The 15,281-nt window shown below is 34.8% G+C and overlaps 1 protein-coding gene across 3 annotated transcripts in view; it reads right to left on the reverse strand.

Annotated features, from left to right (window-relative positions):
- LOC129264891 (uncharacterized) overlaps window positions 1-15,281 on the reverse strand; it is a 93,744-nt gene that overhangs the window by 28,968 nt on the left and 49,495 nt on the right. For 2 of the 3 annotated variants that reach the window (XM_064102038.1, XM_064102040.1), the window contains 6 exons: window positions 13,133-13,215; window positions 7,949-7,978; window positions 6,011-6,046; window positions 2,204-2,361; window positions 1,111-1,164; window positions 132-352 (listed from right to left, as the gene is read on the reverse strand). In XM_064102038.1, the coding sequence (XP_063958108.1) occupies window positions 132-352; window positions 1,111-1,164; window positions 2,204-2,361; window positions 6,011-6,046; window positions 7,949-7,978; window positions 13,133-13,215 (582 nt within the window). The remainder of the gene's footprint in view (window positions 1-131; window positions 353-1,110; window positions 1,165-2,203; window positions 2,362-6,010; window positions 6,047-7,948; window positions 7,979-13,132; window positions 13,216-15,281) is intronic. The other variant, XM_064102041.1, reaches the window with a different exon arrangement.

The raw sequence follows: 15,281 nt of genomic DNA on the forward strand, positions 1-15,281 counted from the left end.
AAGTTTATTGATTGAGATATTAATACATGTAATATTGTCTATCCTTGTCCACTGCTGCAATGCAAACTGTTGGTATTTGGATTATCTGAAATGTGAATCAATAGAAGCAAAAAAATAAGGGATGTCCTTACCCATCTCTTTTTGGTTACTGATCTTCCCCTTCATCATAGCGAGCTCCTCCTGAGCTAGAGCCATGGCATCCTGGTGCTCCTTCTTCAACCTCTCAATGAGCTCCTTCTGCTCCCTGATGCGCTCCTGGTGTTCATGCAGGCTTCTTTTCATCATCAATTCCTGCTCCTCCCTGGCTGCTACTGCCTCAGCTCTCCTGGCCTCCAACTCAGCAAGCTGTTTCCTATATATTTGAATATTAAATTGTATACATTGAAAAATGGAGATGAGCACTTATAACATTCCTATTATTTTTTTCTTTGAAGTATATAGTCTTGCTATGGGCAATAATTAGAAAAAAAAATATTCAAAAGTAACTTTCTCTTCTCAATGCAAGAAACATTATATCTGCATCCTTTGAGAAACGATGGTAACTTTTCTTTATTTTTTCTTCCTATTTCCAGCAACTAGAGCAGTGGGATTCAATCTAATCAGTGAACGATCTTTCTGGACAAAGTAGAGTGACATTATCTAAAGACATCTAAATATTCGGCACCAACAGACAAAATAGTCCTTGATGTCTAAATAATGAAAGAACACAATCACAGGTTTTTTATTTTCAAGAAATATTCTAATTGGTTGCATTTCAGACAGTCCTATTCACAAAACTGTCCAATCATTTCTCCCATCAGCCCATAAACACCTCTATGTGATAGGCAAAATACAGGGTAAGAGGCATTTTACACCAAAATTAAGTTTTGACTAATTTTTATAAAGAGGTTTTTTTCATCTAAATTATCCTAGAAGATGATTTATAAGATACACAATATCTATCTTCAGTATTCAGTGAGTGTTAAACTTCACACAATCTTATTCTTAAATAATACAAACATTGAAACTAGTTCATGAAAAGATGAATAGGCTGAAGACTGTAATATAAGATACGCTGAATGTAAGCAATAACAATCAACTTCTATAAATGTGGTCAAGGGTAATAAATACCTTGTATCTTCTAGTTTTTCAGCCTCCAGCTTGTGTCTTCTCTCTAGTTCCAATCTGAGGAGGAAAAAAAAATAAGCCTCAACCATAAATACACAAGAAGCTTTCATCAATATATTACACACTTCTAGTATGAGTTTTATATGGCAGAGCAGTAATGAGAGTGCAACAGTACGGTAGTAAATTATACAATCCTCACTGAAGTTACAGTACATCATAAGGCAAGTCTTAATACCCTCAGCGAATATTACTTCTGGGGTTTATGTTAAGAGATAGTATCATATACAGTGTTGGGTTAAATCACAAAGTGCATGTGTACAATCTATGTGAAATGTCAGAAGTTTTCTCAGATGGAAGATGGGGTGTACAATATTTTGATAAAAATATCTGAGAAGAAATTAAACGTATAGAGATTATTTTCATTTCATTTCAGGTTTCATTTATCTTTCAAAGGGCAGGAGTCTTTACAATTTTTTCAATCTGTATTGATCACGTGATAGTAAATCTACAGGACACGTCTCCCAGGAGGACAATTACCATGGTAACAGAATATGTTTTTGAAGGAGTTGCTTTTTGTACAAGCTGGCTTCTGGAGTGACAAAAACTTGTAGGAAGTTTTCATACATGAGATGCATTCTACAAAAAATGTTTAACTGATCAAATGCTCAAGTGGGCAATTTAATCCATGTGAGTTTTCCTATTAGAATACACAGGTTCCATGATATTTGATCCGGCGACAATGGCTCCAATGGATATTCTGCACCTTAAGCCAAACATAAAACCTAACCTCCAAAACTAAATAAACCCTAATCCTTATCTTTACATTATTCTGAATAAAAAACTATTACAATCCTACATGTAACTCTAACCCTATGCCCTCTGAGATATTAAGATCGGAGCAAATGTCGCAGGAGAATATGTTGTGTCACCGGTTCGAGGGTATGGTTCATATTTTTTTTCTGGCTGCTCCACACAATCTCCAAGATAAGTCATGTATTAATGATAAAATGACATAATTTGTACAAGTCAATGGCTTAACCTCACTCTTGAGTAAATCTAGTAAAAATACCTTGAAATGCTCCTATGGACTACTTACCCAGGATTGAACATCATGATAGGTGAGATATCAGAGGATAGGTCACTGAAGGATGATCGCATAGGAGTCTTCTTGAGGTTACTGTCTGGTTCAGCGCTCCATGATCCATCCAAGCTCATCGATAGACTAATCCTTTTCCCAAACTCGGCAGAAAGTGCCTGCAACAGCATTAAATACATGTTTTAAAAAGTCAATAGTGATTGAAAGGATAAGTTCTCAAGTCAGATGAAGTTCCAGAAGAATTTTGACATGTTTCAAAGGGCATTCATAATTGGATATGTGACTCTTTGTAACCATTGCTTGTTTCAAATATATTTTAAACTAAAGGTTACAAATGATAACACAACCAATTGCGAAAGCCCCTTAGTGCGCATGAAGCCAAGATCCTTCTGTCCCATGGGCATATGAGCTGCGATCAAATGCAACACAACTTGATTTCCAACCAATGAAAATAATGCACTTGGGACTTGTGTTTGATTTTTAAAGTTGTTTTTAAATGCAACTCTCTCTGCAATGCTCATGTAGACTTCAGAAGATGGCATTTTAAATCCTTCTAGTGTCCTCTTTCATCAGAAACAAAGATCAATACTTTAATCCTTGAAAAGCCTTATCTACACAAAAAAAAGATCAATAAACTTTTAATTCAACAAGACAGGAATATGTTGAAGCATATAACCAGTAGAATTATTCAAGTTCCTTATATTGAAAAAAGGAAGAGAAATTAAAATGATCTGCAAAAATAAAAGTAAGAATATGAATAAGATGGAATGAAAATCCTACAACACATAAAATGATTATCACACATGAAAACTGATAGCATACAAGATACATGTATTAGCTGCCCTGAAAGAAATACTGTATTAGTACATACTGTATATACCAAAGATAGATTCCTGCCCAGAAAAAAGATATCAATTGGAGCACTCACAAAAACATTCAATCAGAGATATGAATGATAGCTGGTAGAATGTAATGAGAAATGATATTGGCTTACGGCACAAGGAAAATGGTGAAGCAGCGCTGATGAAAAACACTTATTGCTTTTGATTTATTTCACAAAGATTGCTGTTGGGTATGAGGATCCGGGTAGCAGATTGATGAACAATGGCGTGCAAACAGAAGAACCATACATCATGATGGGGCTCTATAAAGCAATCTTCTTCTGAAAACCATTCATATGGCATGATCATGAGTTCGTTCCAAAAGGTGCTAAATCCATTTTTGTTGATCAAAGGGATTACGTTGTTATTTTCACTACATATGGTTAAAGCTTCTGAAGAAAATGGATACTGCTAGGGATAAGAAGTTTTTGCAATTGCTCTCACAATGAGTTTTGTGACTGGTTCCAGCATGAACAATGTTATGAATTAAACAAAAATCAAATTTGAATTTGATGTTGTGAAAATCAAATTAACAATTTCTACACTAATCAAATAAATATGAATTCTACCACTTCTTACTGCAATTGGCTGAATTTCACTTTAATTGTATGTTTTATTTTTTACGTAATGTTCTGCAAAACTCATGTCATTATCCTTACATAGTAATGATATCCCCTAAAGGGCAATTCCATAGGTTGGTGGACATGAGCTCAATGTGTCTTTGTACATATAGCCCATCTGAACCGTAACGTGAGTAACCACTTTATCTGCACCCTTAGTAAAAACCATGTGTTCTTTATTTTTTTAATTATATACAAATTTGTCTCCCTAATATACTTCTTTGAAATGGATATAATCAACTTTCATAAAAGCCTTGCATGAGGACACTTTTCACTTATGTCCACTTTTCATTTTATGCATGTCCAAATCATGTAACATGAGTAACCGACACATTTCAAAGATTTGCCAGGAGCATAATGAAATTTCCCAAGTTTTGTTTTTATACAAAGGATAGTCAGACTGCGTACTATGTTGTGATAAAGAGATGTTTAGTTCCTATCAATAAAAATGGAGTTACAGCTCCAAGTATGAGTCAAGGTGTCTCCAAATGTAACGTGAGTAACCGTGGAATAGCCCTAAAGATATTAAACAATCACATTACCTGATTAACAAGTACAAGTGCCTTAATGTGTAGACTAACATATATGATCTTCATAAAATACTTATATGATTATCTAAGATGTCACTAAGATGCCCCAACCCAAACTGAAAGTAGACAAGAAAAAATCAAAAGTGCAATATTGGCAGCTGTGCTAAACCAAGTGTAATAGTATGCAATGCATAAAAACATTTGCAAATTGCTATATAAATGATGCATATTACCATTGTTATTATTCAGGTTTTCTCTAACTGTATATGATCACATTTGACTAAATGTACAATTCTAAAATGTACAGCTTGCATCAAGAGTCAAATGCTAACATTGATTTATGCCTTATCCTTACCCTTTAGAACTCGTACCTTTTCTAGGTAGCCTGGATGGTATTTCAAAGGCTCCTCCTGATCAGCACACTAACAACAAAGTACAGTGTTACCATGGGAACTAATTAATATCTTCAGAAGCATTGCAAACCAACCAGTACAATCTCGCTCTAACGGCTGCGCGTCAAGTAGCAAGTGTGAGACTGAACTATGCAAAATGGCTTTCTGTCTTTTATCATCAAACCCAGTTCCAACCAATACAATATATCACATGACCTTACCATACAATGTCATTGTTGATTGATATACCTCCCGCTTGCATACACCCATTGTTATTGTCTTATTATAAGAAAGATGTGAATGAATTTGATCTCCCAATATAATCTCCGCTGGATGACTATAATTTTATTTTTGTCTGTAAATTAGTCAATACATATTGTGGTGTTTGGTGTGGTACAAAGTGTTAAACAGGAATGAATTTGAATGAATTTAATCACAAATACCACCTAGGTACAACAAGAACTTAGTCTGGATAATAAGTACAAAATTAAAACATTTTAGAAAATTTGATGGCACAGGGAAAATATTAATGGACAAACATTAAAAACAAACAATAATTGTGAGAGTTAGAAAATAGTCCAAAATATGGAACAAAACGATAAGAGCTATGATTAAACAAAATATTCTAGCAAGAGAACTAACAATTTCAACATGAGTCCACAAAACACTGTTGATATCAGAAAATATCATGAACATTAAAGTTATTTCTTTGCAAGAAAAACAGATTCAAAGCAGATAATTAAAGGAAATTAAACAATTTCTATCAAGATTGTGAGTTTAAAATGACTATATAATGGCTGTCGAACATGTATGTCTTAATTACCGTAAAAAATAAGTTAAAATGAAACTAGAATTTCTTTACAATTCCTAGGATAATTTTGAACACCCTCTTTAACTAGTTTGATTACTAATTTAAAAAAAGACACATTGACACTAGAAATAGATACATATATCCACACTCACTGTATCAATTTATGCAATTTTACATTATGAAAAAAGTATATGAATTTATGATATAAATCTTATTGACAAAAATTCGCACCCTTCCCTAACAAAAAAAAATCCTCAGCAGAACACAGAGACTAAAGATAAGACTGCTTAAGATCAATTTTAACAGTTGGTAAATTCCTGAGAAAAATGATTATTTCTATAAAAAAATACTAACTGAGACACATAACAATTATGAAATACAATATTCACTGTTAAGCACACCATGAAAATACATTTGAGTTCTAATAAGAGAAGAGTTTAGAAGGAACACAATGGTAATCAATACTAGAAACGACACAGAGATTTAAACCACAAGAGCTTTTAAAGAAATTCTAATGGTTGATGGTTAGCTAAAATTGATGATTTTGTAATGAATATGATCTTTTTTACTTACATCCCCTGAGTTAGGTACATGAAGTGTGACGCTTTTCTGGGTGTGTGAAAGTGCGAATGGAAGCACAAAAAACAATCAGCATACAGGCAAATCAAATGCTACACTTGTACATGTAATAAATATACGCTGCCTTTTCTTTTTCTTTTCTTTTGCCATCACAGCACTCAATTTGAGTAACCTTTAGCTTATCTAGTCTTTACTTCAGTCCACAAGATTTGCTGCTTGAACAAATAGCTGAACCAATCAAGTATGTTAACAACATTTTCTGCAGCTTTAGATTCCTACTACTTCCCTGAAGTTCATATGAAATATTGCACTTTAAATTCCTGCTTATTTCATAGCTTTAATGGGTTCTTATAAAAAATTGCAATATATAATTGAATAAAAATGTTAAGTGATAATGATGAACCTGTTTTGCTGAAGTGAGGCTAGTTTTGTATGCATACTTGGCTTGGTGTAGTAGATATGGTGATATAATGAAATTTGTGCTGTGCAAAGCCAATGTTACCAAGTAAATATAATGGGCAAATAATCAATTAAACAAACACGGACAAACTAGGTGCCTAACCCTCTCATCTCTCTTGCCCCCCCTTTCTCTCTCTCTCTCTCTTATGATATATTTATTTATTATAAATTTATGCCCTATGTATATATAACCAAGAACTAGTAGGTAAAAACCTATACTGCTTTCTGATATAAAATTGTATAAAATACATTGATGAAACATATCTGCTAATTATCAATAATGCATTGAAATAAATTCCCAAATGACTCCAATGCTTTCAATATACATGTATAATTACCTATAGAAATACACCAAATACAATTCATATAAGAAGTTTAGGTCCATAAATGTATTTTGTCCAAGATAATAGGACTTGACTTTCAGACAAAACCTGAATAATTATTGAAAATATATCATAAAACTTACATATTGGGGAAACAATAACATCAATAAAAATTACAAAATTAAATATAACAAACAAAACATAATTTTGGTATTTAAAATGAATGAGATGCACATACAGATGAGGCAAATGAATTATATCAACATAATACAAGAAAAGTTAAATTGATTCACAGATAAATTAGACAGTGGATGAGGAAGAAAAAGATAGTAAAGGAGAGAGAGAGAGAGAGAGAGAAAGGGGTGGGGCGTGAAAGACTGAGAGGAGGGGAGCATTGGTGGGACTGGAAAATACCGGTATTACTTATAGAGAAAGGGTGGAGGCATGAAAGAGAATAAATATATGGATAATATACAGAGAGAAAGGGAGAGAGGAGGAGGGAGAGAAGAGGATACATGAGAAATTGAGGAAAGAAAGAGTGAATGAGACCAATAAGTCTTCCTAACCCTTCTTGCAGGGAAAAAAATTACACAGCGGCTGGGGGTGATTTAGTCCCCCCCCCCCCCCAAATGCTCAAAACAGAATTGGAAACTAACAAAAAAGCTGTAGAAAATCCCCATTTGTTGCAATGTTAAAGTTTATCCAGTGTTGCAGATTCAGGTAGTGAGATGTGAAAAGTAGCCCCTAAAATAATAAATTAATTTTGGCCTGCCTTCTTGATATAGAAAGAGAACAGGAAAAGGGGAGGGAGAGACAAGAGAGAAAGCAGGTAAGATGGAGATTCCACAATAAACTCCATACAATCGTGCAGAATAGAAAGAGAAGAAATATCACTATCATGATGGGGGATGTCAACACCAATTAGAAAGGTACCGGGCATGAAAAAAGTTGGAAACTGAAACTGAAAAAAAAATGAATGATGTACATACAGTGAAAATATGAAAATGAAAGAATAATACCAAATGATGAAGCACTGAAGCAGATCACACAAAAATACAATTCAATGTGCAATAAAAAAATAATAATAATGGGCAACCTCAGACCAGACACACACAAAAAAAACTAAAGGTAAAGGAACTCATGCACTTACTCTTCTCAATCCACGACCGGGTATATTGGACTAATGTTCAGTTTGGTAGAGGGAAAAGGGATGAGAATGCACACAAGCAGATGCTGGTTAGTTGCAGGTAATACATGCAGGTCTCCAAATCAGTCATACATTCGGCAAGCATATGAATCACAATATGTTTATCTCTAATATCCCCTACAGAATATATTATGCATATTAATGTAGAACTTTAACCGGAACATTGCAGTCCATGTATACCAATCCTTCTTATGGAACAACCTGAATAAAGATTTGAAACACGTTTTCTGATCGCTCATGGTGTAAAAACTGCACCATTCTTTTCTGGTACGCATTTGATTGATGCTATTCATTAACCCCATTTTACAATCCCTAGAATGCAATAACGTAGCAGAGGCAACGTAAATACAGAACCTCTCAAATTGATGAGAAATCCATTCTTTTGTCTGCAAACTAATTGCATCTCATTCTATTCAGGGAGCAAGCTTTTAAATGTACCTGTAATGAAGTTGCCATGGCAACAGGGCTTCTCAGTGTGAATACCACTTACACGACATTTAAAAAAGTTCAAACATTATGTTTTTCTTTTACAAAGATTGCCTATAATATTCCAAAAAGGCAAAGATGATTAGATGATCAATTCTTCCATGATCTTTTTACACAACATTTTGATTATGAAAAAATCAGGATTTATGGATTCATGTCTCTTTTTTTTAGGAAATGAAGATGAAACTGATATGATTTGAATTAGACTTATATTTTTAGGGAGTCTAGACTTTAACATCATCTGATCATTCTTATCAAGAATGAAATAAGCATGCAAATCTGTAAATACTAGAAATATTAATACCCATCACATTAATCTTTTCATAATCCAATGAAATCCTTTTCACACTCCTATATTGCATTTTATAATTTGTTTTTGAATTAACAACTGCAAAATAACTTTATGATTTCGGGTTCACCAATACAATAATCTAAAATGTAGTTTATGAACACATTATTTATAATTCATGATTCAAATAAGTGTTTACAAATATTCCACCGTGTATCCAGAGTCTTCCAGACACGTACTGTGTAGTTAACATTGCTAAACACATTTATCCATTGCTTGGACAAGTAAATCATTGAGCAAGTAAAATCTGTGAAGATACGCCAACATATAAATTTGGACAAAAATCCCCCAAAGACCTATCCCCTACCAAAAAAAGAATGCTCTTTCATTCAATATTTTGCACCATTCTGTGGGTGACTACATGTGTAAATATCAGAGCTCCCTTATTCCATAATTCAGTAATCAGTCAGGCCTCACGCACCAACACCCACAAACCCTGTCAACTCCAACTCCAAGCAAATATTAGCTTTGGGTTACCATGCCAACACCAATGTGGAGGTAAACAAGGCACCTTAATTTATTTCCCATGTTTTCCTCTCTATCTCACTTCTCTCCTTTTCTCTACAACTGTACAAGTTAGGTCCATTTGAGAATAAAAGGAAAATAATAATTCTTCATTCTGTTAGGAATAATAACATACATGCATACATGCACAAACTTAATAAAGGTGATTTATTCAGATATGGGTATTTTCCTCCAATATTTCTTGGCTCACATCAAGCAGTGAACTTTAAATCATTGAATTTGATTCAATCGATTCATTCATGGGTGTCGACCCATGCAATGGATATTTAATCATTTAATCTGTCGCGTGGCACTCAGGAGGTGGGGCAAGCTTAGTTTTCAAGACCACACACATACATTTTGTATTGTATTAGCTTGCTGCCTCAAAGCATGTCCCCATGTCGAGTAAATCCATTTCTAGCAATAAATCAAATATTTTATAGATAGGAATTGGGGGAAAACAGTCAATATGTGTTTTTTTTCTTGATGCTACAAATCCTCTTTAGATTTCATGAAATTGAAAAAAAAAGAGTAAAACATATTCCACTTGGCCCTGTGTAATGACACAAGTTGTATTCAAAACATGCTATTTTTATTCTATGATATCCAGTAGCCTATAACAGCTCCTTTTTTTCAATATAATATGCTTTAATTTATAAGATAAAACCTAAGGAAATAGAATATTACCAAATTTCAAAAGTTCTCAGCATAGTCATCAAAGTGATCTAACAGAACACTCTCTCTCAATTAAACGATATCATCCATATGATTCATATTCAACCCACTGACAAAATTCATTCCCTTGATTAAAAAATCTGAATATGATTAAGTTAATTTGGGGCTTGTTTTTACCGATACTAATGACAACTTTGTATTGTTATTCATTAAAAGAAAATTACCGGAACATGGCTATACCCTTAATTGCATTGTTCAGGTATTGTGTACAAACCTATGGGAAATACAGATTTCATAAATTGTTCTAAAACTCTGCTAATTTCACATTCTGAGAAAATCAAAAGATATACTTTCTCAATTAAAACTGACCATAAATAAATTCTGGAACACATATCTTAAAATCAAATTATATAAGAAGTCAAAAATAAACATTAAAATTGTAAAAAGATAATTATGGAAATACAAGGTTTTGCAAATCATTTGGCATCAAAACACCTAATCTTAAGGAAACACCTAAAATATAAATGCATCTTATTCACAAAATTCAATAAATGAAAATAAATACAGAGTAACATCCTTATAATATGTTTTATATATATCTCAACACCGCAGTACTCAGACCTTTCTCAGTAGAAATCTGAAGGTGGAGTTGTTCAAATTTGAACGGTTGAACCCCTTTTCCTAGTTGAAGCTTGGTTTGAGAAAGCCCACTTAAAATATGAATATTAAATAAAAATTTCAGTACATACAAAGCCAGTTAATTTTCATGTTATAAATCTGTCTCCTAGCTGCTCCATACAAAGCATTGATTTAAAAGCAAAAGAAATATGTCTGCAACGAATGATGAAATTTATGACAAATAGAATACATCACACGGTGAGGCAAACTAGATTACATATACACTCATTTTATGTTACATGAAATACACCTTTTAAAATGTGATTATCAGCTGTGAATACTTTGATATATAGAAACTGCAAATCTAAAAAAAGCTATGAATATCATATCCAGACCATTCTATGCTTGGAAAGTGGTTTTACACTCGACTTCTGCTTACAGGATATTGAAATGGAAACAAACATATATGGATGATGACCTTAGGCAAAACTCTGTAAGGGAATTACTGAAGTTAGTTCAAGATGGTGTAACCTGCAGACAAGATTGGTTGAATTGAAGGCTAGTAGACTGAACCAGCTTAATATAGAAAGGATCCATTCCCCTGACTGGTTCATTTGTTCAGAACGAGCCTTTACATCTAGCATGTCTGGATGGTGTTTCACTATCACACACAATTGAAGCCTATAACACACAGCTTAGCAATCATCGTAGAACATTTTTAGATGAATGATTGCATTGACTACCACATACAATTAATCATGAGAATCACGCATACAATTAATCGCTAACCTTTGTGTTACGGGACCCAGAACTAGCTCACTTTCCATTTAGCATTTCTGGGTGGTGTTTCATGGAGCTGTTTCTGGGGTGTGTTTCATAAAGATTTAAGTATGACTTAGGTCGCACTTAAATGCCGATGCGTACATGAGGCCTTTCTTCTTGGGCGAAGGCAACCTGTTTATGTTAATGGTCAGGAGTCGAACTGGTGTGAAGTCTCAAGTGGTATTCCTCAGGGTAGTGTGCTCGGTCCCTGTCTGTTCTTGGCATACATTAATGATCTTCCCAATACAGTGCAATCAAATATCAAGCTTTTTGCGGATGATACAAAGCTTTATGCCCGCTCGGATCTACCTGGGTCTTGTCAGCAACTTCAGAATGACCTGTCACTGTTAGAAAGCTGGGCTGAGAAATGGCAACTTCGCTTCCACCCAGACAAGTGTACTGTTCTGAAAGTTGGTCGTATGAAGTCTGCATTTGAATATCATATGGGCAAAGAAGATGATTCTGTACTTCTTAGTGAAAGTCAGGTAGAAATGGACTTGGGTGTACTAGTTGATGCACAACTCACCTTCAAAGACCATATCTCACAAGCTGTCTCTAAATCAAATAAATTGCTGGGCTTAAGGAGGTCTTTTGTAAATTTGGATGAAGATACAGTGAAGCTTGTGTTAAAGGGTCTAATAAGACCGTTATTAGAGTATGGCCATTCAGTTTGGTCACCTTTTAGAATAGGTGATCAGAAACGGCTAGAGAGTGTGCAGCGAAGAGATACCAAGCTAATCCCTGGACTGAGGAACTTGTCCTATTCAGAGCAACTGCAACAGCTGAAACTACCATCTCTTCTACATAGACGTAGAAGAGGAGATATGATAGATGTTTATAAGTTTATGCATGGTATCAATGACACTAGCATAGATATGCTTGTACGAAGTAAGGAAGGGAGGACTAGAGGCCATTCCAAGAAACTTGAGAAGCAGTATGCAAGCCTTGATGTTAGGAAGTTCTTCTTTTCAAATCGAGTTATTAGTTCTTGGAACAGTCTACCAGAAAATGTGGTTTCAGCACCTTCTGTAAATTCCTTTAAGAATCGGCTTGATAATCATTGGAAGGATATCGCTTTTGTTTACGACTTTGAGTAATGGACTTTATATCTTGCCACATGCTACTACTTGCCACATACAACTAATTGAAACTGATAGTGTGGAGCATAATGCATATTCCCTTGGATCGATGAACAGGCATAGTCCTACAAGCATCGTTGGATAAAAGTAAAAGTAAGTAAACGATGATATGGAACACGTAATCTTATTGATCAATACGCAGTAGTGTGTGTCCTCTGACCAATACTGCCATGCCTTTTATACAGTGCGCAACTAGACATTTAAGTGCAACTCTAAGTCATACTTAAATCTTTATGAAACACCCCCAGGTGACACTGTTTTGCGCTAAATAACATACAGATACCCAAAATTTTCTGCATTTCTTAGGACCCTTCTCATTATACTGTATTTTCCATTAAGATCAATGAAATTCAAATCAACCAAGAGCAGATTTGAACGCTAGCTGACGGAAATAACAAAGATAGGGGTCAAAGAAAGGGTCCCCAGTCATGCTTAAAGTTGTGTGTAACATCCACACAGCTTTATGGAATAGCACTACAGGTCTGGCAGGTTTCATTATGTTGCACTACCTCTAAAAAATGTCAAGGAACTTACAGCTCTTCTTTCCCTGAGTTTGACTGCTTCTGCAGGATGGTTGAAGCGGAACATGTTGGTACTCCCAAGGAGGATTACAGCACCTGGTCAAAAGAATAACAATTCATAATTGATAATACATTCATAAAGTGCAGAAAACTATCAAACAATAAGTATATAATCTTTGTCACTACAAATGCTTCTAAGGGTGTGTTTATGCTTTCATTGCGAGGACATAATCAGCGTTTTCAAATGTTGTTTCAAAACGCCGATCGTAAACGTGGTTCTGGGAGTGCTGTTAATGCTTAACTTTTCAGAGGCGAAATCACGAACTCCAGCTGGCTTCGCATCGTAATTTTCGTTGAGCAGGAAAGCGAGGTCAAATTGGGCGCGCCCTTTTTCGAAAGTTTTTTTTTTCCGAGTGTTATGGGGAAGGTACGTCGACTGTTATTTAAACATCGAACAATTTCCGATATAAAAAATAAAGAATATTAAAGTATACCTAATAAAATAATAAAACATGTATTTGTTTATGGTATTGGGGCATCTGGCGATGTCTCCTCATTATAACTCATGTTCAAGGTTTTTTTTTGGTAAATCCCTCAATATTCATCGTGATGACAAATTGGAGGAGTAATACTAGTGATAGTACTTAAATCAATTATCACACATGCAAATGTAACAAGGGAGATGAGAAGTAATTCCGTGGAGGTAACATGCGACTATGGAGCATGTACCAAATGACGTCATTTAAACACATTCACGATCGTGGTTCTGTTTATACTTCCCCAGAAAGCCAGATTCTGGTCAAACGATGTTTACAAACGCACCTTTTTGTGAGTTAACGATCGGCGTTTTGAAACGTCGTTTAAATGAAAGTAAGCATGGACGTAACCGTGTTTTGGACTAATCACGTATGGAAACGCTGATTCTGGCCTGAAAAGTGGAAGCATAAACATGGCCTAATATGATTGTAATAATCGAATTGTGTCATCCACTCAGTTATTAATGGAAAATCTTACAGAGTATATTGGATATTATAAATGTAATAATTTGCATCCTTAAGAACAAGAGTTATATAGCCTTTCTGGCTACAAGGAAGAGTAAATTGCCAATTCGTCAACTGCCAACTCGTCCACTCACCACATGGTCTACTTTCATTTAGTCTAATGCCACTCCTTCCATCAACATTTCGTCTAACAACCATTTGGTCCAATAACCATTTGGTCCAATCATCACTTCGTCTAATCACTATTTCGTCTATGACCATTTCGACTCATAACCAGTTGGTCTAATATCCATTTTGTTTTCATTATTTTGCACAATTAACACTTAGTCCAATTAGACCAAATGGTATATGGACTAAATGGCTATTGGACCAACTGGTTATTAGACGAAATGGTGATTGGATGAATTGGCAATTAGACCTTGTAGATAATGGACCAACTGATGGTAGACCAAATGATAGCAGACGAGTTGGTAATTGGACGAATTGGCATTAGATGAATTGGAAGTAAATCCAAGGAAATGGGATATTTACTCCGCAGGGATAGTTGAAAGAAAAACCTGTATTGGTACTATCAAAGGATCAGCATAAATGGAAATATATGGAATACACATTGTTACTTCTGCATTCAACAAGATCTACCCACTTTGCCTCAAATTTAGATATATCCCTTCGTTCACTTTTCATGCACATAATATTTTAACTGACTCTGTGCAAGTTCTACCAGTATGAAACAATAATCTCTTTACAGCCAACATTCTCACGATATCTACTGTACTCGAAGCCTATCTTGTGTGAGTTCTAACAGTCTGTGGACATTGGTCTCATTACAGCTAACTTTCTCACAATATCTATTGCACTAAAAGCCCATCTTGTCTGAGTTCTATCACTCTGTGGACATTGGCAGGGGTCGCGGAACGGTTTTGAAAGTGGGGGAGGGGACTGACCATGCAAAAAAATCACATTCAGACGGTCATTTTTACATTTTTACATTTTTGTACACGGTTTTTCGAAAAAAAAGTCTGGAGAGGGCTGAAACCGTCCCCCGATACCTACTGTTCAATACCTACTTCACTCAAAGCTTATCTTGTGTGAGTTTTACCACTCAACATTCAGATTACTGAATGCACACTTTGTTGCAATACCCACTATACTATATGCATA

This window comes from Lytechinus pictus, chromosome 7 (assembly GCF_037042905.1).
Source record: "Lytechinus pictus isolate F3 Inbred chromosome 7, Lp3.0, whole genome shotgun sequence".
Classification (NCBI taxonomy): Eukaryota; Metazoa; Echinodermata; class Echinoidea; order Temnopleuroida; family Toxopneustidae; genus Lytechinus; species Lytechinus pictus.